The sequence below is a fragment of the Mauremys mutica genome, chromosome 13, assembly GCF_020497125.1.
Source record: "Mauremys mutica isolate MM-2020 ecotype Southern chromosome 13, ASM2049712v1, whole genome shotgun sequence".
Taxonomy (NCBI): domain Eukaryota; kingdom Metazoa; phylum Chordata; order Testudines; family Geoemydidae; genus Mauremys; species Mauremys mutica.
Window position 1 is genome coordinate 39,845,947 of NC_059084.1, and position 27,817 is coordinate 39,873,763.

The window sequence follows — 27,817 nt, forward strand, 5'->3', positions numbered from 1 at the left end:
AAGTGGGATGGACTGTGTTCTGGCGAGTTATCCTCCCTCCTGTCTAGCCTATTTGTGGGTCAGAAGGCTATCTGTGAACAGCGTCTGTTTACTTACAGCCTTAGGCTCGGTGCCTGTAATGGTGTGTGAGGGAAGGCATCTCTGCTTTTCTAAGCCAAGTCCCTGTTTGTGAACTGCAAGACTTTAGCCGAGAGGAACCATTGGATTCCCTAGCTTCCCCCACTGCACTACAAGGGAACGACTGTCATTGGGTATCTCTGACAGGGTATGTCCTGCTGCGCTCACTGGTCTTGTGATGTCTCCATATCGGGACCAGTTCATTTTGTTAATAATTCACATTGGACTAGAGCTGGGTGAAGGCTGATGGGGCAGTTCACGGAGGGGCTCACCAGTTAAACTCCACAGTTCAGAGAATCCTAGAAATGTAGGGCTGGGAGGGTCCTAGAAATATCATCCCATCCAGCACTATACTTAGACCGTCCCTGACAGCTCGTTGTCCAATGAGTTCTTAAAAACCTCCAGTAATGAGATTCCACAACCTCCCTTTGAAGCCTATTCCAGAACTTAACTATCTTTATAGTTTTTCCTAATATCTAACCTAAGTCTCCCTTGCTGCAGACTAAGCTGATTCCTACTTCTCCTACGTCCAGTGCACATGGAAAACAGTTGAGCGGGGTCCTCTTTATAACAGTCCTTAACATATTTGAACATGGTTTGAACATATTTGAGGGTTGGCTAAGATAAAGAGGCCCCTGGAGGAGAGAAAGCAGGTTACAGGGGTATGTGTGCAGCTTTCTTGGGGTGCCCAGGCTCTGAGTCACCTTGTTACTCATCCGGCGAGAGGAAGATTTTCTCAGGGAGCTGATATCTAGTCAAGCATAACAGCACCGGTCTGTTAGCCAGCCTACCAATCTCCACAGGGCTCTGCCAGCCCTTGCTCTGCCTTGCATGGTAACAGTAGTTGCACCGTGGCCACGAAGTCCCTCTGAACGTGTCCCCCAGAAGCATCAGATTACTGTCACAGGACACTCACAGAAATTACCAGGGAACAGAATCTAAACAGCTTGATTGGTACAGCTCAGGATCAGATCTTTATAACCTCACAGCACTGAGACCTATGTATAGTGGAATAATCTTAAATTCATTACCAAAGATTAAGATTTAAGAGGTAGTGAGTCAAGATCATGGAAACAGAACTGGTTACATATAAAATGAAAATCATAACATGCTTCTTAGAGTCTAAAATCAATTATTACGGCAGTTTTTCACCTAAAGCAATCTCCCAGCAGCATTAACCAACATATCTGGGATCCAACTTTCCTGAGGAAGGAAAAGGGCTTTTTGCAGGCTGTGCCCAGATGTGCCCGTTATTGTGGGGGTAGGCTCATTTATGAGGGTTACTCTTCTGGGGGAGGGGCTTCTGTAATTCAATTAACGTGCTGTGAAAGTCACTTGTGTGTTCACATGGAGCTCTACTCCTTCCTTCTGCAAGTCCCCTCCCAATGGAGCTCTCCTGCAGGACCTAGGTTCCCCAGGGCTGGGTTCCTCCAGCCCTAGAACTAGATGAACATGTGCACACACACACTAGCAGAGCAAGTCTGAGAGGACCAGGTCAATCAGCACTCTCCAGCTGATCCCCTCATGTGTTTCTGTACTCAATGGGCTGGGTTAAGCAGCACTTTCAAGCTGATACCCTTATGTGCTTCTGGTCTCAATAGGCTGGATTGAGCCGCACTTTCAGCTGCTCCCCCCCCCCCCACCAATGTTCCCCAAGTTTAACACATCCCTATCACACATTCACATTACAATTGCCCACTTGATGAGCAAACCCCACAGTATTTTGGGGCACTACAGGGATCTTTAGCTTAGGTACAAGAAGCGTCACTGCAGAGTAAATGGGGGAAGCTAAAAAGAGTAAAATTCAGAGAGAAAAGCAACCAGCTGAACCATAAAAGTCATTTATTGAATCATAGTGATAACCACACCAGGAGGGCTAAACAAACATAACAGCTACATTTTAAAGGTTAATACCTGAGGTAGGAAAGAAAACAGAGAGAGAGATGGATCTCACCCACTCCATGAGGCTTGAACTGGTCGGGGTTCCCAGATGATGGTGGTAGCTCAGGGTCCTGAGTGCTGGAGACAGGCAGAGCCCCCAGCACGATCAGTCAGGAGATAGAATCCTGGAAAAATCCTGATCCTGGAAAAGCAGAAACTGGATGGGGTCTTCCAAGAAGATGCCCCCGAAATCCGCGGAGAGATGGTTGTACGTGTTTCCTTTGACTTTTACACACCAGTCACTACCCACTTCAATCATCACAGCAACTTGTTGGTTCATAATTCAAAGGGACGTCTTACTGGGCTACATCCCAAAGTCTGTGCTCACGCAGACTGATCTCCTCTTTCTCTCCCGGTGCAGTTACATGGGCAGCAGTGCATGGAGATTCAGGCCCAATGGACCAGAATGTATCTGTTTAGTCCTTAGTGGACTTCATGGAGTCTTTGGCACTTCTCCCTTTTTGGGGGTAAACATTCTGCTGGGGGGTAGATCATTTTTGGTTTTGTTGTTCGGGGTTTAGGACTGGAAGGAGGGGGTCATTGTTGGAGTTAGGGGTGTCAGGGTTGGGATTAGGGGTGCCAGGGTTTAGAGCATGTCAGTGTTAGGGTTTATTAGGTAAAAGAGGGTGTCAGTGTCAGGATTTAGGGGTCTCAGTGTTAGGGTTTAGGGTAGAAGGGGTTGTCAGTGTCAAGGCTTGGGGGTTTCAGTGTCAGGGTTTAAGGTGTAGAAGGGGGTGTTGGTGTCAGGATTTAGGAGGCATCAGTGTTAGATTTTAGTGGTCTCAGGGTGGGGTTTAGGGATCTCAGTGTTATGGTTTAGGGATTGAAGGGGTGTCAGGGTTTAGCAGAGGTGCTGGAACTAGGGGTGCCTGGGGTGCTGCAACACCCCCTGGCTTGAAGTGGTTTCCATTATATACAGGGTTACAGTTTGGTTCAATGGCTCTCAGCATCCCCACTATAAAAATTGTTCCAGCACCCCTGGGGTTTAGGGATGTCAGTGTCTGGGTTTAAGGGGTCTCTGTGTTAGGGATCTCAGTGTTAGGGTTTAGGGCAGAAGGGGGTGTCCATGTCTGGGTTTAGGAGGTGTCTATATCAGGGTTTATTAGATAGAAGGGGGTGGGGTTAGTGCCATGACTGTTGTTCTCACGGTTGAAAGACATCTCCAAAGGGGATAGTTTTGCAGCATTTACTAAAGATGCTTAGACTCTGACCTGGCCTTATCTCCCCTGGGCATTGGTTCCCCAGCCAGCTCCCCTCAACTGAGAATACCTTGTCCACACCTCTCATGCGCTTCGTCCTGGGCTTAGTGACTTGCATTGCCTCAGAGGAGCGCAGCTGTCTTGGTGCTTCACAGGCCAAAGTTTGGTTTTTGATGTCACTGGGGCTTGATCCATTAACTCACGGGAAGCTGCCTGGGAGCTAGTGGCAGGACCTGAGCACCGGCCTGGTGAGCTAAATTCTCTCACGCTGGTTTAATACGAAGCATCTCTATTGACTTGGATGGAGTTCCTCCACACTGACAAAGGAGTAACAGTAACTGAGATCAGAACCTGGCCCAGCGATAGGTCTGGCCATGACTGAGAGTCCATTCTTGGGTAGCTTTCTAGGAAGCATGTGTTCTGCTATACTTTCCTATGCTGAGGTCCTGGGATTAATTCTTCCTTTTCATGGTACTCGGGGGACTTTCTTATCCCAAATCTGTCCTTTGCTCCCCTTTAGGGAGGGTACAAGGGTGCTGAGCCTGATGTCTCTTTAACAGCTTTTGTGCTGATTGCATTGGAAGAGGCCAAGGACATCTGCAAGGATCAAGTCAACGTGAGTATCTCTGCACCGTAGAGTCACTTCTACGTTCATACCCAGGTTTTCCCATCTTTCCATCTTCTATGAACCACGCCCCGTGGTGGTGTTATGCTTATAAGAAGCACATGAGATCTTTTTCAGGGGAAAAGGCAGTACGCCACGTTTATTGAAGATACAACAATTAACATACGCATTCAGTCACACACCACACACACACTATCCCACCAGTCAATGTTATAGTTATCAGTCCAGACTCCGGATCAATCTAGTGGCCAGCTAGGTTGATCACAGGTAAGTAGGAGCCGGGTTCTGTCGGTTGCAACATGATGCTCCGGGGAAGTCTTGGAAGAACGAACCCAGAGTTTCATGGCACCCCATTTATATAGTGATTTTCCTTCATTGGGATCAATGAGTTCTTCTTTGAGTGCTTGCTGATATCAATTCCAGTTAGGTGTGCGCATGCGCTGCGTGCACGGCTGTTGGAAACTTTTCCCTAGCAGCTACCCGTCAGACCAGCTGGGGAGCCCCCTGGAGTGGCACCGGTATGGCGCTCTATATACGATCCTGTCGGCCCAACCTCCCTTCAGTTCCCTCTTACTGCCTGTGATGGTTGTTCGAACAGTGGTTTCTTGCTTGCAAGTGGTCCACTAATCCCTGGCTCTTCTGCTTATCTTTGTATATAGTTACCCATTGTTAGTTAATTGTTCTCTTCTAGTTGTTAATTGCAGTCGTTAGTGGTTGGTGGTGGGGGGGTTCCCCTTCAATGAGTGCCCCTTGGGGCTCCAGGGCATGCAGTCCCAGGGCTTCAAACCCTATAGCTCCTGCCAAGCCTATGCTTACGGGCAACCCCCATGACTCCTGTCTCTGGTGTCTGGGAGAAGCCCATCAGGCAGATAAGTGCAAGATCTGCAAGGCCTTCAAACCTCACACTAGAAAGGAGAGGAACACTCATTTAAAACAACTCCTCATGGAGTCAGCCCTCTGTCTGCAGCAGGACCCGGCCCGGAGTGCTTCGTTGTGGAGTACCCCTCCAGCGGTGCCGCCAGCAGCACTCCCAGGGGTCGGCGGTCTCCCAGGGCCCAGAAGTGTTCCACTCTGCACCGCTCCCACTCACCAGTTGCCCACAAGAAGCAGGCCAAGGGCAAGGCTCCACAATGGCCTGATTCAGGAACCGTAGCCTCGGCAGGGCATGCTGCAGAGCATGGGCCTAAGGCCAACAGAGGTTCTGCTGGACTCCTGGCCGTGCTTGTTACATAATTGGTCTCCTCAAAAAGCTGTTACCTGCTTCTCAAGGGGTTTCATCCACAAGAATTCAATTTGACTCCAGTATGAGGGATTCGTCTTAGCTTAAAACAGCTACTGGATATGGGAACCCATGGTCAAGCGCCATCATGATGTCATACTCGCTGCCACCTAGTGCTTTGTGCGAACCGGGCAGCTGCTTAGACAGAATTCTGTAACGTATCCAGCCGGGCTGGTATCAACCTGCTCCTCAGGACTTATGTGGTCATGAGGTGGGGGAGCTGCCTCTTGGTTAGCTACGGACTGAGCTTTCCAAGCATCAAAGTCTCAGCCCCCACTTAGATCCTCTGTTCAAGCTGCACGGTTTGAAACATGTTTAGACTGGAAACTCTTTGGGGCCAGGGCTGTGGTTTTGTTCTTTGTTCATACAGCTCCTAGCACAGGGTCTATGGTCTGTGACTGGGGGGTTTAGGTGCTACCACAATAAAAATAATCAAAGGGATCCATGTGAAAAATTCGCCAAGTGAAAGGGGGCGAGAGGAGGGGGAATCAAATTATTTCAAGCTTCCAAGATCTGCCAATTTGTGCAACTTCTCATTGCCACCTCACAAGCTAGTGCTTCCAAAGTTACAACAGTAAATGCATTGATTCTCACAGGCATTTAGGTGCCTAATTCCCATTGATTTCAATAGCGTTAGGTGCCTAAGTCCCTTTGGCAGTCTGGGACTAAGATTAAGCCTTCTCCCCTTGAAGTCAATAGCAGGACTCCCACTGACAGCAGACTATTGTATTTGGGAGAGGGCCTGAGCCCTGCCTGCCCCCTGTACAAGTCCTGCCTTCCCCCCGTGCAGGGCTGACATCGCCTGTCCCCCCTCCTTGCACATTCCTCAACACCTCACGTTTTTTACAAAAAGTTGGGACAGCCAAGACAGGTCTGAAAAAAGGGACTGTCCCGGCCAAAAAGGGATGTGTGGTCACCTTAGGCACAGATAGGTACAGAAGACTCTCTCCCAAATATCCATCCATGCGTATCTAGCCATCCATTCATGCTTGTCCATCTAATTTAAGGTGTTTCTTGTGCACTCATGATCCTAGTAGCTGGTTACTTATAAAGCTCTACTGCAGACTATGTAAAAAAGTCACACAGCAGGGCAGGGTAAGAATTCAGCCATTTATATAGAGAGAAACAATAAGAAGAAAAGAGCGAAACTCCCAAAGAGGACAGGGCTAGCGGCGAGTGTCAGCAGCATTGGGACTCTGAGTGGAGCTGTCTCCACCTGAGGGTTATGCTCCATCTCAGCTCAAACTGTCCCCTTGGGGCTGCTGGGAAAGCTGGGTCCAAGTTTAGGTTGGGCAGCCAAACATGGCCAAGGCTTCAGAGAACTCAAGGAACTTCTGGCAGAGGTTCTGGAAATCCGGCTTCCGGCATTCGTCCTTGTTGGGCCACTTCTCGATCCAGGTGTCCTTGCCAATGATGTAGGATAGCCTGGGATGGACAGGCAGGAGGGTGAGCAATGAAGCACAAAATGTGTTCAATTTGTTTGCTCAGTTCCTCAAGGGCAGCCGGGTTTGCCTAAGGGCATGGGCAGCGGGTATGGCAGGCCAGGGGATGCTGAGTCTCCTCAAACAGCCAGGTGTGGCCCCACTCATTCTCCGTCCTGAACCCCGTCCTGCTTCCCACCGCTTCCCCCGGCCACAGCCCATGCAGGCTGCTCCTCTTCCCCAAGGGGGCTGGGGCTAGCACGGGCTGGCCTGCAGCTCGGGACTTGAAGTGGCTGGGTGCCCCCGGTGCTGGGGCCCCCCAGCTCTGGGGCTGGCGGCGCTTGAGGCACTGGGGCCACAGCATATGGTGCTCCTGGGCTGGTGGCACTGGGGCCACAGCACCTGGTGCTGGGGCTGGGGATGCTGGGGCTGCAGCACCCAATGCTTCAGAGCTGGGGGTGCTCAGGTTAGCTGGCCGAAGGGGCCTGGGGCTGGGGCAGGGGGCTGGCAGCCACAGGGGTCGTGTTGGACCTCCGGTGGGAGGAAAGGGCGGAGGAGAGGTGGTGTCGGGGTCTAGCTTTCCGAAACAGGCGGCTCACACTCCACCCAGGCCTAAGGGTCACATCTGATTTGCAGAGAAACAGTGGGTTGCCTCCCGTCTCATAGGTCCAGCCCATGGAGTACGGAGGGACTACAGATCCCAGCATGCAATGCTCCAGATACAGCATGAGGATGGAACTTTCAGCCTCTGTGAGCTGCATCTTTGTTGGTGAAACTCATTTTTAGGTGCAGTTTTTACCCTAATTAATGACATTTCCACCCAGTTGAAACCTAAGTGATTTAGGAACAACTGTGGCTGGATGCAGGACCATGAAATTGCACTGACAGTATGATCTGTTCTGGTGAAATAGTTGGGTAGCCCCTGTGAGGAATGGTGGTCCAGGGTTAGACTACGACGCGAACCTGGATTCAATTCCCAGCATCTCGAGATACTTCCTTTTAGTACTTTGGAGAGGTCACCTAAGGCCAGTCAGTGGGAGTTAGGTGCCTCAATACCATTGAGGACCTGGACCGTAGGCTGTCTGTGCCTCAGTTTCCCCATCTGTTAAATGAGGATAATAATGCTGCCCTGCTTCCCATAGTGAGAATAAATACATTTGCTATTGTGAGGCTCTCAGAAAGTACAGTAATGGGGGCCTGATAGGTACAGTAACTCCTCACTTAACCCTGTAGTTATGTTCCTGAAAAATGCGACTTTAAGTGAAATAATGTTAAGCAAATCCAATTTCCCCATAAGAATTAATATTAAGTTCCAGGGAAAAAAATTTTTGCCAGACAAAAGGTGTTATATACATTTTAACCATGCAGTTTAATACAGGTACTGTTCTATAGTTGGGAGGTGGCCCTACCGTACCCTACATAGGCACAGCCCACTGGCACTGGAGACGATGAGGCAGGCAAGGAGGCTGAAGGTGCTGTAGGTTAGGAGAAGCACCTTGCGCAGCAGCGGCAGCTTCCTCTACTCTGCGAGCACCAAGGGTGAGGAGGCTCAACTCTCAGCCCTCCCACTTACCCCCTTTCCCCGAACCCCCACCCTTAACTGCCTCCTCTCCCCCCGACCTCCTCCCCCTTTACTTCCCACGCTGCATCCTCGCTTCTCCTCCCTCCCTTCCCCCCTCCCTTCTAAATGCCACAAGCCACCTGATTGCCCCGGGCAGGAGGGACGGGGAGCCTGCATGCCTGAGTCCTCACTCCTTCCCCCTCCCTCCTGCCCCTAAAACGCGGCAAGTCAGCTGATTGCCAGAGGCTGGAGGCAGAGGAGGAGGGGGAAGGCACTGATCTGCGAGGTCTGTGCTGTGGGGTGGGAGGGCGCAGGGAGGCAGCCAAACCACGTAAGAGTGGAGCATTGCACAACTTAAAAGGAGCAGGTTTCCTAACTGATCAGCAACATAACAACGTTAACCAGGACAACTTAAAGTGAGGAGTTACTGTACCTAAAATAGATAGGGCAATTAGTTAAGGGCGTGTCTGCTTGAAACTGACTAATGCAGGGTAACCACAGGAGGCTACTTACTCAGCTTCCCTGGACCACAAGTCGGTGCTGAGTCCACAGATCAAGTAGTCTTTGTTACACTCCAGCCTCAGAGACTCTCTGCATTTTATGTGACTGATGAATTGGTGGGTTTTTCCTTCTTGATTTTCATCAGTCCCTGTGAAAAAAGATGTCACACATAAGAGCAGAGTGAGGAGGAGATAATACGGGGTGGAGCGAGATGAAGACAAAAGGAACAGAGAAGAGGAGACTCCTAGGTGTTCTCTTGAGGTTTCAGTACAAATTCAGCCCCAGAGTGACTGCAACGATAACCAATCACTGAAGCTCCAGCAGTCACTAGAGACAGGAAGGACCGTCTTGTGGTTGTGGCACTGGGCTGGGCCTCAAGAGTTCAGGCCTCAGCTCCTGTTTCTGCCACAGACTCCTGGTGTGACCTTGCACAAGTCACTCGATCTCCCTGGGACTCAATTCCCGACCTGTGAAATGGGGCTAATAAATCCACCCAGTGTCGATTTAGATTGTAACCTCGTCAAGGCAGGGGCTGTATCTGGATATGTTCAGTGCTTAGCACAAGGGGCCCCTAATCGCAGATAATACAAATAATTAGAACAGTCAAATCAGCTCCCAGCGAGTGAAGCCGCTTTGAGCTCAGTTAGATCCCTGCTTCCTTTGCCTTTATATTGATTTATAAAACTCAGCATTGAGGAAGAGAGACTCCATCTCCTCTATAGCAGCTGGGATCTTGACTCCCACAATGGCCAATGCCAATTGCTTCAGAGGAAGGTTGAAAAAGCCCATAATGAGACTGGTCAATTGTGCCAGGCTGACCACAGGGAGAGGTTCCCCCTGTTATTTTGTCTGCCTAGGTGGGTTGAGGAAATTAATTCCTGTCCCCTTGTGGCAATAGGTTAATGCCCTGGAGCATGAGACTAGATTAGCCTTGGGGCTTTAGCACTTTCTCTGGCTAAGAGAAATAGCTCTTACGCCGGCCTTCATCCCAAAGGCCATTCGGAGAAATTGCACCCTGATTGTAGAAGGGGAGCTCTTACCTGCCTTAATGATTTCCAAAATTTTCATGATGTAGTAGTCAGAACTGCCCGCTTCTTCACTGCTAACAAGCCTGGTCTTATACACTTAAATAAAAGAGGAAGACATACAAAACACCAGTTGAAGGTCTGCAGTATTTTTCTGTAGTGAATTCAGTGTGTAACTGACTCTTCAGATTGGCTGTGAGAAAGCTGGTGCCATGGTGAGGGCATTAGCTGGAGACTGGGGTTCATTTCCCTGCTCCACCACAGACCTACTGCATGACCTTGGGCAAGTCATTTAGTCGCTCCATGCCTCAGTTTCCCCTTTTGTACAATGGGGATATTTGCACTGCCCTGCCTCATATGTAGTAGTAGGATTTTATATTTTTATTTTGTATGATTTAGAATGAGGGATAAAGAATAATGAGATAATAATGTAGCATGTATTAAATGTATTGCTGTATGATTTGATCAAATGCTGCCAGCCACCCTTTTGGAGTAGGAGAAAGGAATGGCCTAATAGGCCAATTGGCAAAGATGCATCAGCCGGAACCTGTGTCTGGGCTGATTTCAAGGTAGTAAAAAATGTTTTAAGATCACTACTTTGTTGTAGGCTTAGCATTTTAAAATAAGTAAAAGAGTGCCATGATTGTTTTCTTTTGCATTGTAACTTGATATTCTTGTTCCAATGTTCTGTGTAAATTGATTCCATTTCACGTGTGAATGAGGAACTTATGTGTTAAGGGATACATGTGAAGGCCATTGCTGAATGATATGTACAGGGGAGGAACCAGAGACAGACGCAAGGGCGCCAGGAGGCTGAACATGCCCCTGTTGAAATGTCTGAGGAGGGCAGATTGACAACTCTAAAGATGAGACAGGCACCTATCCATGGGGACAAGATAGCTGTGATAAAGAATGAGAAGGACTATTTAAGAAAACAAGCACTCAGACAATAATTGAATAAAACTCATTGGTTCCAGTGAAGGAAAGTCACTCTATAAACAGAGTGTCTTGCCATGAAACCCTGGGTTCATCCTGCCAAGACTTCCCCAGAGCATCATGTCGCAACCGATGGAACCCAGCGCCTCCATACCCATGATCCACCTGGCTGGCCACTAGATTGATTCGGACTCTGGACTGGTAACTATAACATTGACTGGCAGGACAGTGGTGTGTGTGTGGTGTAACTGACTGCATATGTTAATTGTTGTATCTTCAATAAATGTGGCGTATTGCCCTTTCCCCTGAAAAAGATCACAGCACGGGCGGTTGTGAGGATAAGCATATTAAAGATTGGGAAGTGCTCAGATACTAGGGAAATAGGGGGCAGATAAATACTTAGGGTTAGATTGAATCTTAAACCGTCATCTGATTTTGTTCATTTCTGGGAGCTTAAGGCCCCAAAATCTCATCAGGTTTCTGCCCCAGCAGAACCAGACCTTACCCCTGATTCAGCCTCAAAGGCAAACTTTACAATCCAAATCGAATTCCGAACCCTGTCTCTGTGCTCTCCTCATGGAAAAAGATGCAGCAGATCCAAATCACACATTTACCATAATCCACTCCAGGTTCACAGGCTTCCTCCATTCGCTTGTTCAGAGTGATGGGATCCTCTGTCTTCTGCTGCATGAAGCAGCTTTCTGTGGGGAAGGAAGATGGGGAGAGAATCACCAAGGGAGACCATAGTTTCAGCTCTGTTATTAGTGACCTACAGGTGCCCACCTATTTGAATCCTGGGTGAGCTGCGCTAACCCACACAGTGACCAGTGACAGGCCCACCTCCTCTGACAAGGGAATGGCCATGGAAAAAAAATAGGGAGTGCTCAGCACCCACCAGCCACAGCCATTCGGCGGGGCTGCTGATCAGCTGTTTGGCGGGTGGCAGGAGGCACTTGGCAGAGAGCAGCTGGCGGGGGCCTCTGGGGAGGGGGCAGAGCGGGGCCAGGAAGTGGCAGAGCGAGGGTGAGGTCTCAGGGGAAGGGGCGGAGTGGGGGTGGAGCACCCACCAGGAAAAATAAAAGTCAGTGCCTGGGTTATGGGGCACAGTAAAAGATGAAACAAGGGATGGAGGGGTAGGTTGCAGGGTCTAAATGAGGTGATCCTGAGCAGACAGACTCAGACAGCTCTGCAAAGGAATCAGTAGATGTTGCCCAGAGGAACGCTGCCTGGGTGTATGAAATAACCAAGAACCATAAGTAGGCCTGGCAATCCCAGCTAACTTCCCTCTCTGCACTGATGGATCTCTGCCTGGGTCAGCGCCAGGAGGAGCCTGGTCACAGGACTTAGTGGAGCTGCAGATGGGGAATCAAAGGTGATGGGAAGGACAGATCCGGAGACTGAGCGCCTCTCTGTATGCCCGGCAGACAGCAGGGCTACAGCAAGTTCCCCACTGAACAACGGCCCCACCAATGGGTCTCCACCCTCTTCTAGAGGATCCCTTCCTAAGAGTCAGCGGGGAGTGGAGCCTCCATGGATCATTCAAACTGACAGTGAGGGGCTGAGGGGTGCTAGCTGTGGGCATCCTGGAGTGAGATGACCCAGATATTTTAAAGAATACCTGACTTCATGTCACCACCCCCCACCCCCACACTGGATTCCAACCATTGAAACAGCTGGTATGTTTCCACTGAAGTTTCAGAACCAGGGAGGAGCATCCCTGTTGGAATGGCTGGAAACCCAGCAACTCCTGCATCCCAGACTGCCCTGCTTCCATGTGTGCAGCCCACTTCATGGTGTGACAGGTTCAGTCACGGAGACCCCCTTGGGAATGTCACCTGATGTGCTGAAACTACCTTTGAGCCCATTTTATTTGCCACCTTGGGACTTTAGAACCCTGTCCTGTTGAGCAAGACAGGCAGCCTGCTGCAACACAGACCCAGAGTCTGAACCACACCCCCAAAGCTGCAGTTTAAGCTGAAAGGAGCTTAGCAAGTACTCCTGTCTCCAGCACCCAATGGGATCCAAACACCAAATAAATCCATTTTACTCTGTATAAAGCTTATACAGGATAAACTCATAAATTGTCCGCCCTCTATAACACTGATAGAGCGATGCACCACTGTTTGCTCCCCCAGGTATTAATTACTTACTCTTGGTTAATTAATAAGCAAAAGTGTTCTTATTAAGCATAAAAAGTAGGACTGAAGTGGTTCCAAGTAATAACAGACAGAACAAAGTAAGTTACCAAGCAAAATAAAACAAAACATGCAAGTTTAAGCCTAATACATTAAGAAACTGAATACAGGTAAATCTCACTAAGCTTCTTTCATAGACTAGACTTCTTCCTAATCTGGGCCCCATCCTTTCCCCGGTACAATCCTTTTTAGTTCCAGCTCAGGTGGTAGCTAGGGGATTTCTCATGACTGGCAGCCCCCTTTGTTCTGTTCCACCCCCTTTTATATCTTTGGCACAAGGCGGGAATCCTTTGCCTCTTTCTGGGTTCCCACCCCTCCTTCTCAATGGAGAAGCACCAGGTTTAAGATGGATTTCAGTATCATTTGACATGTTCACATGTCCTGTGAGACTTCATTACCCGCTGGCTGGCACACAGGTATACAGGAAGGCTTACAAGTAAACAGAGCCATTTACAACCAATTGTCCTAGTCAATGGGAGCCATCAAGATTCTAAACTACCATTTATGGCCCACACTTTGCATAACTACAATAGGACCTCAGAGTTATATTTCATATTGCTAGTTTCAGATACAAGAATGATACATTCATACAAACAGGATGAACACACTCAGTAGATTATAAGCTTTGTAAGGATACCTTAGAAGAGACCTTTTGCATAAAAGCATATTCCAGTTACATTATATTCACATTCAAAGTATATTTTCATAAAACATATGGAGTGCAACATCACACATGGATCAGCTAGCTTCACGCAGCCCCCAAGGCCCTGATGGGCAGAGAGGACGAACTGATGTCTACAAAACCCGGTCCCTCCTAGGCAACCCAGCTAGCTAGAGAAATTCTGCTTCTACGTCCTGCTGCCAGTTCTCCTGCAATTGGCAGGTGGGGTTGCCATTGGAGAAGAGAAGGAGAGACCACAGGTGAGGGTAGGTGGTCAGGGAGGGTGGAAACCATCTGCAAATGTGGGGGAGAGGGGATAGGAGAGGGAGTGAAGGAAGCTATTGAAACTCTGTGGGAGTGAGGGGCAGGATTCAGGTTGGGAAGGTGGGTCCTGGGGGTTCCTACAGCCTCCAAGGCCTGTTCTGCTCTCTGGCCCGATCCCAGGCCCTGCAGACCCTTCTGAGTCCTCTCTTGCCTCTGCTCCCCAGGCGTGCATCCCCCACATCTTTCCACTGAGGGTACCCCCACCCCAACCCTGGTCCCACCATTCCTGTATGTGGTGATGTGTATCAGGGACACAGCCGGCCAAGAGTCAGAGCTCCAAGTTAGGGGACAGACCCAGGGACCGTCCTGCCTGTGGCTGCCATGAGCCTGTATCGCATGTGAGAATCACCCAGAGCCCACAGGGAAGGAGGGCCCTGATCGGCGATGGAGGAGGCTGATGCTGGGGGGCCCTTGGACTTCATGTTTGCTGATAAAGCTGACACGGGAGCCCCCACCAGAGATATAAACAGAGACTGGACTCTCCTTACCTTCTGCACAACGGCAGATGTCCCCATAACAGATCTTATTGAAGAGCCCGCTCTGGTTAGACGGGTGGTAGAACTTGGTGCACCGGTCATCTAGAGAAAGATCAGAGACACAGATCATTCCCCGTCCCGCAGAGCAACGGCCATGGTTTACAGCACCTAGGAGACACCCCTGAAGCCCTTACTCAAGCAGATGTCCCACTGGGTGACCCTGGGGAAGGGAGCAGCAGTCTGTGCGAACGACTTTCTTAGCTATAGAAAACCATCAACTTGAAATGACGGGCTGGTGCTTGTTGGAGACACCCTCTTAATCACACTAGCAGCAAATTCACCTCTGGAGGTAAAACGGGGGGAGAGGGCAAGTAGGATAATTATTGCCTGTAGTCAGAGGTTCCCCTTATTATTTTGTCTACCTTTGCATGGACGTGTTAAGGTGATGAGTGTGACCATATAATTCCAAAATGGGGTAATGTTGGAACAGGAGGAACTGGGAGGTGAGCAGTAAACGAGACTAGACAGACTAGTCTGGCCTTAAAGTCTGAGTCTAAATCCCGTATTCTAATCCAGTAGTTCTCAACCAGGGGGACACATACCCTAGCGGTACCCCGGGGGTATGTTAACTTATCTAGATATTTGCCTAGTTTTACAACAGGATCTAGAGCCCTGCAGCAGGACTGGGATCCCGCAGGGCCTGCTACCATAATAGTGGAAGCAGGATAAAAATTCAACAAACAGTGCAGGAGTGGGAGTAGATCTTATGGGGCGGGATGAGAGCAGGATTGAAAAAAATAGTCCTCATTCACCGCCAACAATACCAACTCCACAGCGAGCAGCTGACTCTCTCTGGCCACACAGCTCTGAAGGCAGCGCTCCCACCAGCAACAGCTCAATATCTGTGCGGCTACTGGCGGCAGCATTATCTTGAGAGCTGGGAAGCTGGCCAGCAGCTGCCGCTCTCCAGCACCAAATGACAAGGTTCACAAGTGAAAACAGGCTCACGTCTCACACTGAAATGTAAGTATAATATTTATCTTCCAATTGATTTATTTTATAATTACATGGTTAAAAAATGAGGAAGTCGGCAATTTGGCGTGGACACTTTTGTATTTCTATGTCTGATTTTGTAAGCAAGTCATTTTTAAATGAGGTAAACTTGGGGTACGCACGACAAGTAGAGCAGGAGTAGTGTAGAACAGGACATGGGGATTCAGGATGCCTAGGTTCTATTTCCAATGGTGGGAGAGGACTGTGTGCGCGGAAGCTGTACTTGGAGCTCTGAACTGGCAATCTGCTCCCATCTGTGCTCCTAGCTGTCTAGGCCTTACCTGAGGGCAAGTCTCTTACCATCTCAGTGCATCTCCTCTGTTACACGGGGATAATAATACCTAAGTACTGCAGCAAAAGACTGCAAGAGGTAATGATACCAATGTGACCCAGAGCAGAATTTGAAGCCAGGTGCCTTGAATGGTGAGGAGAGCTGCGATCTGTTACCTATGGTGTAATAATCGTAGACTGTGACAGATGCCGGCTGAATGAGACCAACTTCGAAAAACTGGTGAGCTTTAAACTGCAGGCATTCATCCTCTCTGTGAGAAACCTGGGTGGGGGTGGGGAAATAACAGGATTGCTTAGTTAAGGGTGGCTGGATGGAAGAGAGAGAATGAAAAAGAATAAAAGAAGGGGAGATGTTGGAGAAAGAAGAGGGGAAAGAGAAAGTGAGTGAGGTGGAGGAAAGAAGAACTAGAGAAGTGAAAGCAGCAAGGAAAGAAGAAGTGAATGACATAGAGAAGCAAATTCAGCCTTAATATCAGATGCTGCATTTCCCATTAAAGTCAATGGACCTACATCCACATACACCAGCTGAGGGTCTGGCCAATTCAGTTGATCCTAGTGGAAAGTCTGAATCTGGACCAGTGAATCAAAATTCGGCCATGGGTTGCAGTTTGTCAACCTGCTGACGTCTGCGGAGATGCCAGGGTATATCTGGGAGTGCAGTTTGGCTCAGCAGGAGCCCATGAAATTAACACAGGATCAGAGAAGCCCCTTGTCGAGTCTTTACCTTGTCCACATAGATTACGAGGTTGCTTCTGTCGGATGGGGCTTTGTCGATTTCAAACTTGGAAATGTATCTGTCGACCCCTTGGGAAAGCTAAATGTGAATAAGGAAAAGCAAGAGGCATTGAGGGTAAAGCAGCGTCTCTGTAAAAGTCCTGCAGCTGGGTGAAAAAAAACCACCGTCTCACTACGTGGCTCAGTGGTGTCGTGCTTGTGATCACATCTCCCATGATAGGATCTGCAGGGAAGATACTAGCCTGCTACTTACTCAACACCTAGGGTTGCCAGGAGATTGGTTTTTGAGTGGAACACTGGTTGAAAAGGGACCCTGACAGCTCCAGTCAGCAGCACAGCGCGGCTAAGGCAGGCTCCCTGCCTGTCCTGGCTCCGCACAGCTCCCAGAAATGGCCAGCGTGTCCAGCTCCTAGGCGCAGAAGTGGCCACAGGGGCTCAGCGCACTGACCCTACCCCAAGCACCAGCTCCGCAGCTCCCATTGTCCAGGAACTGTGGCTAATGGGAACTGCAGGGGCGGTGCCTGCAGGAGCGGGCAGCACACAGAGCCCCCTGGCCCCTTTGCTTAGGAACTGGAGGGACATGTCACTGCTTCCAGGAGCTGTTTGAGGTAAGTGCTGCCTGGCTGGAGCCCGCACCATAAACCCCCTTCCGCACCTAAACGCCTGCCCCAGGTCAGAACCCCCACCCTAATGCCCTCCCATAGCCTGCACACACACACCCGCAAATCAACACCTTGCCCCAGCCTGGAGCCCCCTCCTGCACCCAACCCCCTCATCCCTGGCCTCACCCTAGAGCCTGCATCCCCACCCGGAGCTCTAACCTGCTCCCTACACCTCAACCTCATGCCCCAGCCTGGAACCTCCTCCCGCACTCTGAACGCCTCATTTGTTACCCCACTCTGGAGCTCACACCCCCAGCCAGAGCCCTTGCCCCCTCCCTCACCACAACCACCTGTCCCAGCCCGGTGAAAGTGAGTGAGTGTTGGGGAGAGTGAGCGATGAGGGATGAGGGATGGAGTGAGCAGGGGGCCAGATGTTGGAGAAGGGGTGAGGCAGGGGCAGGGTCTCAGGGAAGAGGTGGGGCAAGGGTGATCAGTTTTATGTGATGTACTCTCTTAAGATCTTCCACGTCTGGTGAGAAGCCAGTGAGCATGGAGACATCGATGATGGACATTGTGGCATCAACCACACCGAGGAACCTAACGAAGAGAAGAGAAAATACCCTTTTGATGAGAATTCATCACTTGAACATTGATTTTGTGATTGCTCCACCAGTTCCTGTTGCTTTATCATAATTTTTTTGGCAATTCCATAGAAAAATTCATAGCCCAGGAGTCTCCATCTACCTCTTGCATCTGTCCATCTATTTATCATCTATCATTAAAGGGGATTGTTTTCACCTGATGCAGATTTTAATATAGACTGAACGCATGGCTCCTTCTGGCTTCTTAACTGGAAACATTGCAGAAGAAAAAATTAATTCATCTCAGTGTAAATTTCATGCCAGAAAAACTCTTTTGTTTTTTAGGTGTATTAACATGGCTTAGTAATCAAACAGGTCTTGCAGTAGGTGTGAAAAATTCCTCAATAAACCTCCCCTCCCCTCCAGCAATCCATAAATAACTCTTTCTGTCACTGGCAGGCAAACTAAAAAGCCTCTCCCAGCTGAGTGGCACAAATGAAATATAGTCTAGGGTTGGCAGAAAGAGGAGATTGAAACAGAGAGAACCCGTGGGTGTGAACTCCTTGGACAGCTGAGAAAGTTAAGAACAATTTACGGGTGACTTCTGTTTCTGTGACAAACGGTTTCAAAATCCTGGATCCCTCTATCATATGTGGACATAATGTGTGGTCATGTCTCCCTCTAGTGGCCAGTCCTTTACTCCTTTAGCCCAAGCAGCAGAGGCTTGTGTTTTGGGTGCTGAAGATCCTGACCTCTGTCCCACGCTGATTTCACACCTATGCTGTCTGGAAATGTGTGCACTGGAAGTTTGGGTCTGTAACCAGACTTCCTGGCATGGGCTCATCTCTGCTTTAGAGGGAGACAATACCCAGAGTAGCTGGCCTGTGTTCCCATCCACATCTGATGCTCCAGCTATGCTGCTAACAAGTGCTATGATGAGAGAAGGCAGCATCTGCTCCCTCATCAGGAATGACCCTGCATTGGTTGCAATCTAGAACATGTAGTAGCTGGAAATATTATTTAGTGCCTGCTCTATGGGTATAATTTTGTAGGACTTGGGAACTGGGAGAGTTTGAAGAAGCTTCACAAAAATACTTTCCAAAGTTAAGAATATGATTGCAGAGATGGTGGTCGGTTTACACATCGGTGTAAATCCGCTGCTGTCCATGGAGTTAAACTGGTGTAACTGAGCCAAATTTGTCCAGATCTGAGGATTGAAAGCAAGGTTCAGAAAAGAAAAGACAAGTCGTTACTCACCGCCCCGGGCTTCTTCGACCGATACCCTCAGGTCAAAATTCTTACACTGAGATTCATCCTCCTGTAGCTTTGCATTATAAATTGTCATTACGGTTAAGGTCCCTTGTCCAGTTCCTTCTGCCTTCACAGTGAAGTCTTCATTCCATTTGGTCTGTAAAGTTGATCCAAGGTTAATTTTCTTTTGTACTTCATTATTATTATTATTTAAAGACAGGGCAAATGAAGCTAATGAAGAAAATGAAGCTGGTGAGATTGACACTCACTCACCCGGAGGGGCTGGGGGAACTCTGCAGAGACAATAGCATGAAGGAGAAAAAAGGTTACTTCCCAGGCAGTAACTCTTTGATCTCCAGACGTCTTGCTTCTCTAGAGCCAAGCCTAAACAGCAACCCATCCTCTCCTACTTCTGGATTCAGCTCAAAACCACACACTCCAGGCCACTAACCCTGGAACAATTTACCTTGGGATGTGTGAGGCAAACCCCACCCAGCCCAGGGCTGCTCACTCAGCTGCAGTGAGTCACCTCTCCAATGGAGCCTGCAGTGACTATCCCTGGTCAGGGCCCAGGCCAGATGACCCCCAGGCACAAGTATTTCATTGTCCCCATCAGAGCTGAGAGTTACTCTGCACAACAGCACTAGTCGGCCAGGGACCTTCCTCCGGCCTTGCAGTGTTACAGACTCCCCAGCCTTTTGGCCTGCCCTTGATCCAGTTCCTGTTCCTGCCCCAGCCATGCCCGAGCCTTGTTCCAGCCCACTTCAGCCTCCTCTGTGCCTTGCTCTGACCTTGCTCCAGTCCCACTCCAGCCTGCATCCGCCTCCTGGCCCCCCAGGCCCTCGCTGATTCCAACCTGGCTTTGACCATTGGCCTGCATCCGAACTCTGACTTCAATCCTGATTTGGCTTGTCTGTGGATTCTGACCCACGGCCTGTCCCCAGACCCTGATTTCAGCATTGCCCTTGGCCCAGTACAGAGTCTACAGCCAGCTCCAACCACCAGGCCTGACTGCCTAGAACCTAGGGCCTGACAGGATGTGGTGGATTCTCCAGCACATGAAGTCTTTAAGTCAAGACTGGATATCTACCTAAGAGACGTCTCACAACTCCGCTAGAAGTTACAGGCTTGATGCAGAAATTAGTAGGTGAGGTTCTCTGGACTGTGTCATGCCGAAGGTCAGACGAGATGATCATAATGGTCCCTTCTGGTCTTAAAAATCTGAGTCAAAAGTGTGGATGCATTTGGATCTGGTGCCGGGAATATGAATTCCCCTCCCCCTCCCAAAAGGGTTTGGATAGGAGGTTCTAGTCAAATCCCCTTTATCTATAATTAGTGATCTGTACTAATTACACAGAGAAGCATGATACCTCTGCTGTTCGGGCCACCAGAGCGTTGTGATTTAAGATGTTGTACTTTATTGGACTCGCACGGCGTGGCAGGAGAATAGTAACATTCAAATTCAGGTCTTTGTGCTGCGGAATGTCTATCTGGTACTGCGCAAGAGCCTGGAACACCATGATGGTCGCTAGAACACCAGAAGAAAGACAAGAGGGTTCCACCGTATTGTCCTATTGCGCTGAACATCTGACAGCTTCTAAACAGACTTTTTAATGAAGAGGAACCAAAAGTACAATGAAAGAAAAAAACAGTTACTCACCTTTTGTAACTGTTGTTCTTCAAGATGTGTTGTTCATGTCCATTCCAATAGTGTGCGCACGCATGTGCACGTTGGCCGGAAGATTTTTCCCTTAGCAGCATCTGTCGGGTCTGCCTGGGTGCCCCTTGGAGTCACACCCTCATGGCACCTAATATATAGCTCTGCTGACCCGCCACCCCTTCAGTTCCTTCTTGCCGGCTACTCCGACAGAGGGGTAGAAGGATGGGTATTGGAATGGACATGAACACTACATCTCAAAGAACAACAGTTACAAAAGGTGAGTAACCTTTTTTTCTTCTTCGAGTGCTTGTTCATGTCAATTCCAATCAGGTGACTCCCAAGCCAAATCTAGGAGGTGGGGTCAGAGCTGTCCACTGATTGGAGTACTGCTCTATCAAAGGCCGCATCATCTCTGGCCTACCTAGTAATCGCATAAGGCGCAGTGAAAATGTGTATGGATGACCACGTTGCCGCCCTGCAGATTTCTTGGGTGGGGACTTGAGCCAGGAATGCTGTTGATGAAGCTTGCGCCCTTGTGGAGTGTGCCGTTATCAGCGGCCCTGGGATCCCTGCTAGATTGTAGCACTCAGTAATGCAGGCCACAATCCATGATGAAATGTGCTGGGTCGAAATCGGCTGACCCTTCATCCTGTCCGCTACTGCCACAATAGCTGTACCGACTTCCTGAATGGTTTCGTCCTCTCAATGTAAAAGACCAGTGCTCTGCGGACATCTAGAGTGTGGAGCCTCTGCTCCCTGCTACTCAAATGAGTTTAGGGTAGAAAACTGGGAGGAAACTGTCCTGGTTGATGTGGAACTGCAACACAACATTTGGGAGGAAGGCCGGATTGGGCGTGAGCTGAACCTTGTCCTTATAAAATACGGTATAGGGAGGCTCTGACATTAGGGCCCTGAGCTCAGACACCCTCCGGGCTGAAGTTATCGCCACCAGGAACGCGACCATGTAAGAAAGAGCAGGGAGTATGTTGCTAAAGAGTCAAAGGGATGCCCCATGAGCTAGAGAGGACCAAGTTGAGGTCCCAAGCAGGAACCGGTTGGCAGATGGGCAGGTACAACCTGTCAAGGCCCTTCAGGAAGTGGCTGACCAAAGGGCTAGCGAAAATTGAACGGCCCTGTACCCCCAGATGGAAAGCCGAGATGGCAGCCAGGTGCACTCTTATAGAAGACAAGGAGAGACCCTCCTGCTTCAAGTGGAGAAGATAATCCAAAATGTGGGGCACTGAGGCTAGTGCCGGAGGCAAGTTGCACTGTGCTGACCAGATTGAAAATCTCTTCCACTTGGCCAGGTATGTGGAGTGGAGGGTTTCCTACGCCGAGAAAGACCTGTCTGACTTGTTCTGAATAGGAAAGCTTGAATGGATTCAGCCACGGAGCTTCCATGCTGTGAGATGGAGTGACTTCAGGTTCAGGTGTTGGAGACGCCCGTGATCCCGACTGAGAAGGCCTGGGAAGAGCGGCAAGGTAATCAGGGCTCCCACGGACATGTCTAGGAGAGACGTGTACCAGTGCTGATAGGGCCAGGCTGGTGCTATGAGAATGACCCAAGCCCAGTCTCTGCAGATCTTGAGCAGGACCTTGTGGACAAGCGGTATAGGCAGCAAGGTGTATAGAAGAGGTCCCCCACAATGGAAGAAGAACGCGTCCGCTGTGGAAACCAGATTATGATTCTGGAAGGAGCAGAACTGCTGACACTTCCTGTTGCATCACGTGGTGAAGAGGTTGATCAGGGGACAGTCCCACCTCTGGAAGAGTGAACATGCGATGTCCAGGCGAAGGGACCACTCGTGGCTGTGGAACGACCTGCTGAGGTGGTCCGCCAGCTCGTTCTGGACCCCAGGAAGGTACGACGCCTATAGATTGAGTGTTCTATACAGAAGTCCCATAGCCTGAGGGCTTCCTGGCACAGGGGAGAGGAGCGTGCACCCCCATTTGATGATATAGATCATCCCAGTCATATTGTCCATAGTGACCGATACACATCGACCTGTTAGATAAGGGCGGAATGACTGACATGCTAGGTGCACCATTCTGACCTCCCTGACATTGATATGAAGACGGAGATCTGTCTGCAACCAGAGGCTCTGAGTCCTGTGGTCCCCCAGATGAGCTCCCCAACCGAAATCTGATGCGTCCATCACCAGCACTAGGGATGGCTGTAGGGCAGCGAAGGGAACTCCTGAGCACACCTGCTGAATGTCCGTCCACCACGGGAGCGAGTCGAGGATAGGGCGAGGCAGGGTCACGATCCTGTCCAAGCTGTCCCTGGCAGGTCTGTGCATTGACACAAGCCATGACTGAAGTGGATGAAGCCTGAGTTTGGCATGTCGTACCAGGCTGCCATGTGCCCGAGAAGCTTCCGGCAATTTCTCGCGGCAGTGGTGGGGAACTGCATGAGTCCCTGGATCATGGTGTTGAGGGCCTGGAATCTCACCTGTGGGAGGAATGCTCTGGCTTGTGTTGAGTCCAGTACCGACCCTATGAACTCTATCTCTGGACTGGGGACAGAATCGATTTGGCTTCGTTCAGTAACAGGCCCAGATTCTTGAAGGTGGCTCTGATAAATGCCACCGGCGCTTCCACCTGAGCCCTGGAGCGGCCTTTTACCAGCCAGCCGTCGAGGTACAGAAACACCTGCACCTGATGTCTCCACAGAAAGGCGGTGATGGCTGCCATGCTCTTGGTGAATACTCAAGGTGCTGCTGACAGGCCGAATGGGAGGACAGTAAATTGGTAATGGGAACCATTGACCAGAAACCTGAGGAACTTTCTGGGGTTGTACGCGATTGTTATGTGAAAATATGCACCCTTCAAGTCGAGGGTGGCATACTAGTCTGCTGGATCCAGTGAAGGGATGATGGAGGCCAGGGAGACCATGTGGAACCTGAGTTTCCTCACAAACTTATTGAGGTCCCGCAGGTCTAGCATAGGCCTGGCCTTCGGTATTAGGAAATAGTGGGAATAGAAACCCTTACCCCTGTGTTCCAGTAGAACCTCCTCCACCGCCCCTAGTGCTAGGAACAACTGCACCTCCTGAATGAGAAGTTGCTCATAAGAAGTGTCCCTGAAGAGGGATGGGGAAGGGGGGTGGGAGGGTGAGAACTGGATGGAGTATCCCCTCTCTACCATGCAGAGCACCCAGTGGACCGATGTGATATGGAACCATGCATGGTGGAAAGGGGATAATTGGGAGGAAAAAAGGTAAGATGGGATAGATTCAGTCTCTGGTCTGGAACGCCATCCTCGATCACACCCTCAAAAGGCCTCTTTAGGGCCAGAGGCCAGTTTGGGCTGGCCAGAGCCTTGATTAGCAGAGGGATGTTGCCTCCTCCTGCCACTCCGGTTCCTCCTCCGAGAATTGTCCTGGCGGTTCTGCTGCTGGAACCTTTGAGGAGGTTGCGGGCGGAAGTGTCTCCACTGTGTGGCAGGGGTATGCAAGCCCAAGGATCTGAGGGTGTCTCAGGAATCTTTTAGGCTGTGGAGCCGTTTGTCTGTCTTCTCTGAAAACAGTCTCACCCTCAAACGGAAGGTCCTGAATGGTTTGCTGGACCTTATAGGGTAACCCTGAGACTTGCAGTCAGCGCCCCCCTCCTCCTCATAGCCACCCCCGTTGTCATCACTCTAGTGGCAGCATCTGCAGCATCTAAAGCTGCCTGCAAGGAGGCCCAGGAGACTAATTTCCCTTCTTCCACCAAGATAGTGAACTCCAATTGGGAATCTGAAGGGACAAGTTCTGTGAACTTCACCATTGCTGCACAGGTGTTACAAAAGTACCTGCTCACAATGGCCTGTTGGTTAGCAATATGGAGCTGCAAACCACTAGTCGAGTAGAGCTTTCTACCCACAAGATGTAGGCATTTAGCATCCCTATTCTTTGGGGAAGGACCTTGGAAATCCTGTCTCCCCCACTGGTTAGCTGCATACACCACCAGTGAGTCCGGCAGCGGGTGGGAATACAGATGCTCAAAGCCTCTGGAGGACATGAAATACCACCGCTCACTGCATTTGGCAGTGGGTGGCAGGGGGGCCTGGTGCCGACATCAGTACCAGGGCCATAGGTGTCTGCATCAAGGTCGACGTCAACAATGGTGCAGGCGTGGGAGATGGGTGCATCGACTCCATGAAGGCTGCTGCCAAAGTCGGAACCGAACATGGTGCCAGAGTCAACGACTGGGCCGGAGGCACAGGGCCGATGCACCATGGAAGGCAGTACGAAAGGGGTGAAGATGTTGCTGAGCATGGGCCCTGGGTTCCTTCCTGGCCCTGGTTGAAAAGCCCAGGGGGTCCAGAAGGGCCACTGAGGTGGGTTCTGCCACTGTGGAGGCCACGCCTGATGCTCTCTTCTGTCTCTACCCAATCTCACTCTACGACTTCTGCTCCTTCCCGAGCGATAGGAGTCAGACTCAGACTCCAAGGTCTCAGACACTGAAGACCACGGAAGAGCTGATCCTCGATGCCTCGAATGTTGAGAGCTCAGGGAGTGGGTAAGCTCTCTGTTGGAGCGGGTAGGCACCGATGGACAAGGCAAAGGGGAGCACCTTGACATCATATCCAGCTTCCCTTTAGAGTGCACTGGAGGATGCAGCTATGTCGGTGCTGAGGGTTCTTCCCTGGCAGGAGAGAACAGTGCCGTCAGGTGGAGGAGGTGCCAAGCATCCTGGTACGCTTCTGCCATGGACAGGAGCTGCAGCTGCTGCGTAGGCACCGGTGATCGAGATGGGGCTGGACTCGACTGCCACACCTGGGCAGGAGTCAACATGGCCCCAGAAGGAGATGCCAAGGAGTGGCCCGCCTGAGGTTCGATGTCTCCTGGCTTAGCCAGAGGAGAACGGTCATCTGGCTTTTTCTTCTTTTGAGACACCGGTGAGTGGAGGTGGTGCATACTGTCAGACGGGCTCCGTGAGGAGCCATGGCAGTGCTGAACGTCCCTGGAGGAGTCCTTCCTTAGTGCCGAACTCGCCGACGGCGCTGGGATGCTCCGCGTTGAGGATGACACAATAGGGGTCGGATCTCTCGAGCCCGGGTCAGAGTGGGGGCGTAGGGCTGCCTCCATGAAGATCACCTTGAGCCATTGTTCCCTTTCTTTAACTGTTCTCTGACGGAACTCGCGGCAGATATTACAGCAATCTTTCTGATGGGTCTCCCCCAGGCACCGTAGACACGATGAGTGCGGGTCACTTTTCGGCATGCGCTTGGTGCAGGCCACACACTTCTTGAAACCCGGGGACCGTGGCATATTATGGCGCCGGGGCCGGAGTGGGGGGAAACCCCAATAAACACCATACTATATTAAACTGTTAACTCAAACAACGCTAAGAACTAACTATATACAATGGAATAGAGAAGAAACTTGCTGAGCAAGAGCTAAGGGAAGTTCCAGCCACTGTCACTGGCGGTAAGAAGGAACTGAAGGGGTGGCGGGTCGGCAGGGCTATATATTAGGAGCCATGAGGGCATGACTCCAGGGGGTGCCCAGGCTGACCCGATGGATGCTGCTAAGGGAAAAATCTTCCAGCCAACGTGCACGTGCGCGCACATACCCCTGATTGGAATTGACATGAACAAGCACTCAAAGAAGAACACCAGGGTTCCACTGGGTGTCACGCAGGCAAAGGGTTATATAATAATATTACCTGGCTCCTCTGTAGTGTGTTTCATCAGGAGATCTCCAAACACTTTACAAAGCAGTACAAGATCTTTATACACATTTTGCAGATGAGGAAACGGAGGCACAGGGCAGGGAAGTAACTTTCCCAGGGTCACTCAGGAAGCCAGTGGCCAAGCCAGGAATAGAACCCACGGTCAATAAATATATTGTGCATGGTCAATTAGCCTCCCATCACCCCAGCTATTAACAAGGGCCAACTGTCAGCTGGACACAGTGCAACAAGATAGTGGCTCCTTCTATGTATATGTAACCCACACACCTCCACAGGGTGTGGTGCTCTGTCCCCTCTAGTGGAACCAAGACCACTTAGAGAGAGAGATTAATGAGTGTGATACAGCCTTAGCCCTGTGGCTTTTAGCTCATACAAGAGAGGCTCATGCATTTAGCTCCAGAGGTCCCAAGTTTGATCCTGCCCACCGACGACCAGTGTCTATCGGTATTACAAGGCGGGGGCTTGTCCAGGACTCGAACACAGGGCTTCTTGCTAAATGTATGAGCCTCTATTGCATAACCTAAAAGCCCTGTGTCCCTTAGCTAAGGCTGTAGCAGACACGTTAATCTCTCTCTCTAAGTGGTCTCGGTGTCACTGGAAGGGCCAGGCACCACACCCAGGAGGTGTGTAGGTTACATATATAGAGACATCTATGCCACACACAGTACACTGTTAGGGATAGAACACATGGCCTGTGACTCCAGAAATATAGACCACTCCCACCCGAACTTATAGCATCCATTTAAGTAGAGAAAATACAAGACTCAGTAATAAGGAATGTAAAGGGGCTTCTCTTCTGAGGCCGCTGGACACAGACAGACCCTATAGTTCCTAGCGGCCCCCGTACTCCAGGGAAGGGAGGGATATCTGAGGACACTCCATAGTGATCTTTATTTAGCTGTCACTACCAGAAGGGATTTTATCCTCTCCAGTGCCTTGTATAAGCAGTTTAAAAAAAATCCAAAAATAATGTTTACAGTTCTACTCAGAGATGGATAAAACCCAAATTGATTCAGATTAGTCATGATCCACCATGGCTTTGTCATATGGACTCAGACCATTGGTCGTACACGCCTGGTAGCCTGTCTCCAGACCAATGGCCAAAAACCAAACAAATGCCAGAATGAGTCCAGATGCGTGTGAGTTTCTGCCCATGGGAAGAGAAGGCCCAATCACTCCCCGGGACAACTTGATGTCTTAAAGAGAAGCGTGTGATCACACCCATTACCTTGGCAGGATGCAGCCTCTAGTGAGAAGATTCAGTCATGCTCCTGTGCTGGTCTCTGCCTTAGGTTAACAATGGCAAAGACCTGATAGGTCACATTGCCCATCTCCCAGGCAATGCAGGACTGTTCTCTACTGGGCATTCTCCAGGGCTTTCTACAATGACTCAAGTGATCGGAATCCCATCCCTTCCGATGGGAGACCTGCCCACAAAACACAGTTTTGGAAGGATACCCGGGACTATAAGGATCATACTCACTTGGGTAGATCCATATCCTCCTCCATAGTAGTTCTGCTCTCTCAGCCATCTGACTATGGGACCAGTCAACTCATACTTCTTCATTTTCAGCAAGGCCAGCAAGGCGTACGAGGTGCCCTCAATTTTGAAGGTGCGGGCGTTTGGCTCTTCCCAGCGATTTCCATCTAGGCAGCATCAAAGAAAGCGAGCTAAAGGACTTTTCCCAAGGACATCCACTCATTC

The 27,817-nt window shown here is 50.1% G+C and overlaps 1 protein-coding gene and 1 long non-coding RNA gene across 2 annotated transcripts in view; both read right to left on the reverse strand.

Moving 5' to 3' along the window:
* Positions 1–6,257: 6,257 nt before the first annotated feature.
* Positions 6,258–9,024, reverse strand: LOC123347259. The gene is made up of 2 exons (XR_006573088.1): positions 8,657–9,024; positions 6,258–6,586 (listed from the first exon to the last, which is right to left on the reverse strand). It is a non-coding gene; the product is annotated as an uncharacterized LOC123347259 (long non-coding RNA).
* Positions 9,025–9,583: 559 nt separating this feature from the next.
* Positions 9,584–27,817, reverse strand: part of LOC123348422 (A.superbus venom factor 1-like) — a 33,492-nt gene continuing 15,258 nt past the window's right edge. Inside the window, exons 6-15 of the mRNA XM_044985949.1 lie at positions 27,592–27,759; positions 20,145–20,302; positions 18,781–18,931; positions 17,741–17,792; positions 17,452–17,539; positions 16,330–16,419; positions 15,762–15,867; positions 14,274–14,363; positions 11,220–11,306; positions 9,584–9,768 (exon numbers count right to left, since the gene is read on the reverse strand). Of these exons, the coding sequence (XP_044841884.1) occupies positions 9,584–9,768; positions 11,220–11,306; positions 14,274–14,363; positions 15,762–15,867; positions 16,330–16,419; positions 17,452–17,539; positions 17,741–17,792; positions 18,781–18,931; positions 20,145–20,302; positions 27,592–27,759 (1,175 nt within the window). The remainder of the gene's footprint in view (positions 9,769–11,219; positions 11,307–14,273; positions 14,364–15,761; positions 15,868–16,329; positions 16,420–17,451; positions 17,540–17,740; positions 17,793–18,780; positions 18,932–20,144; positions 20,303–27,591; positions 27,760–27,817) is intronic.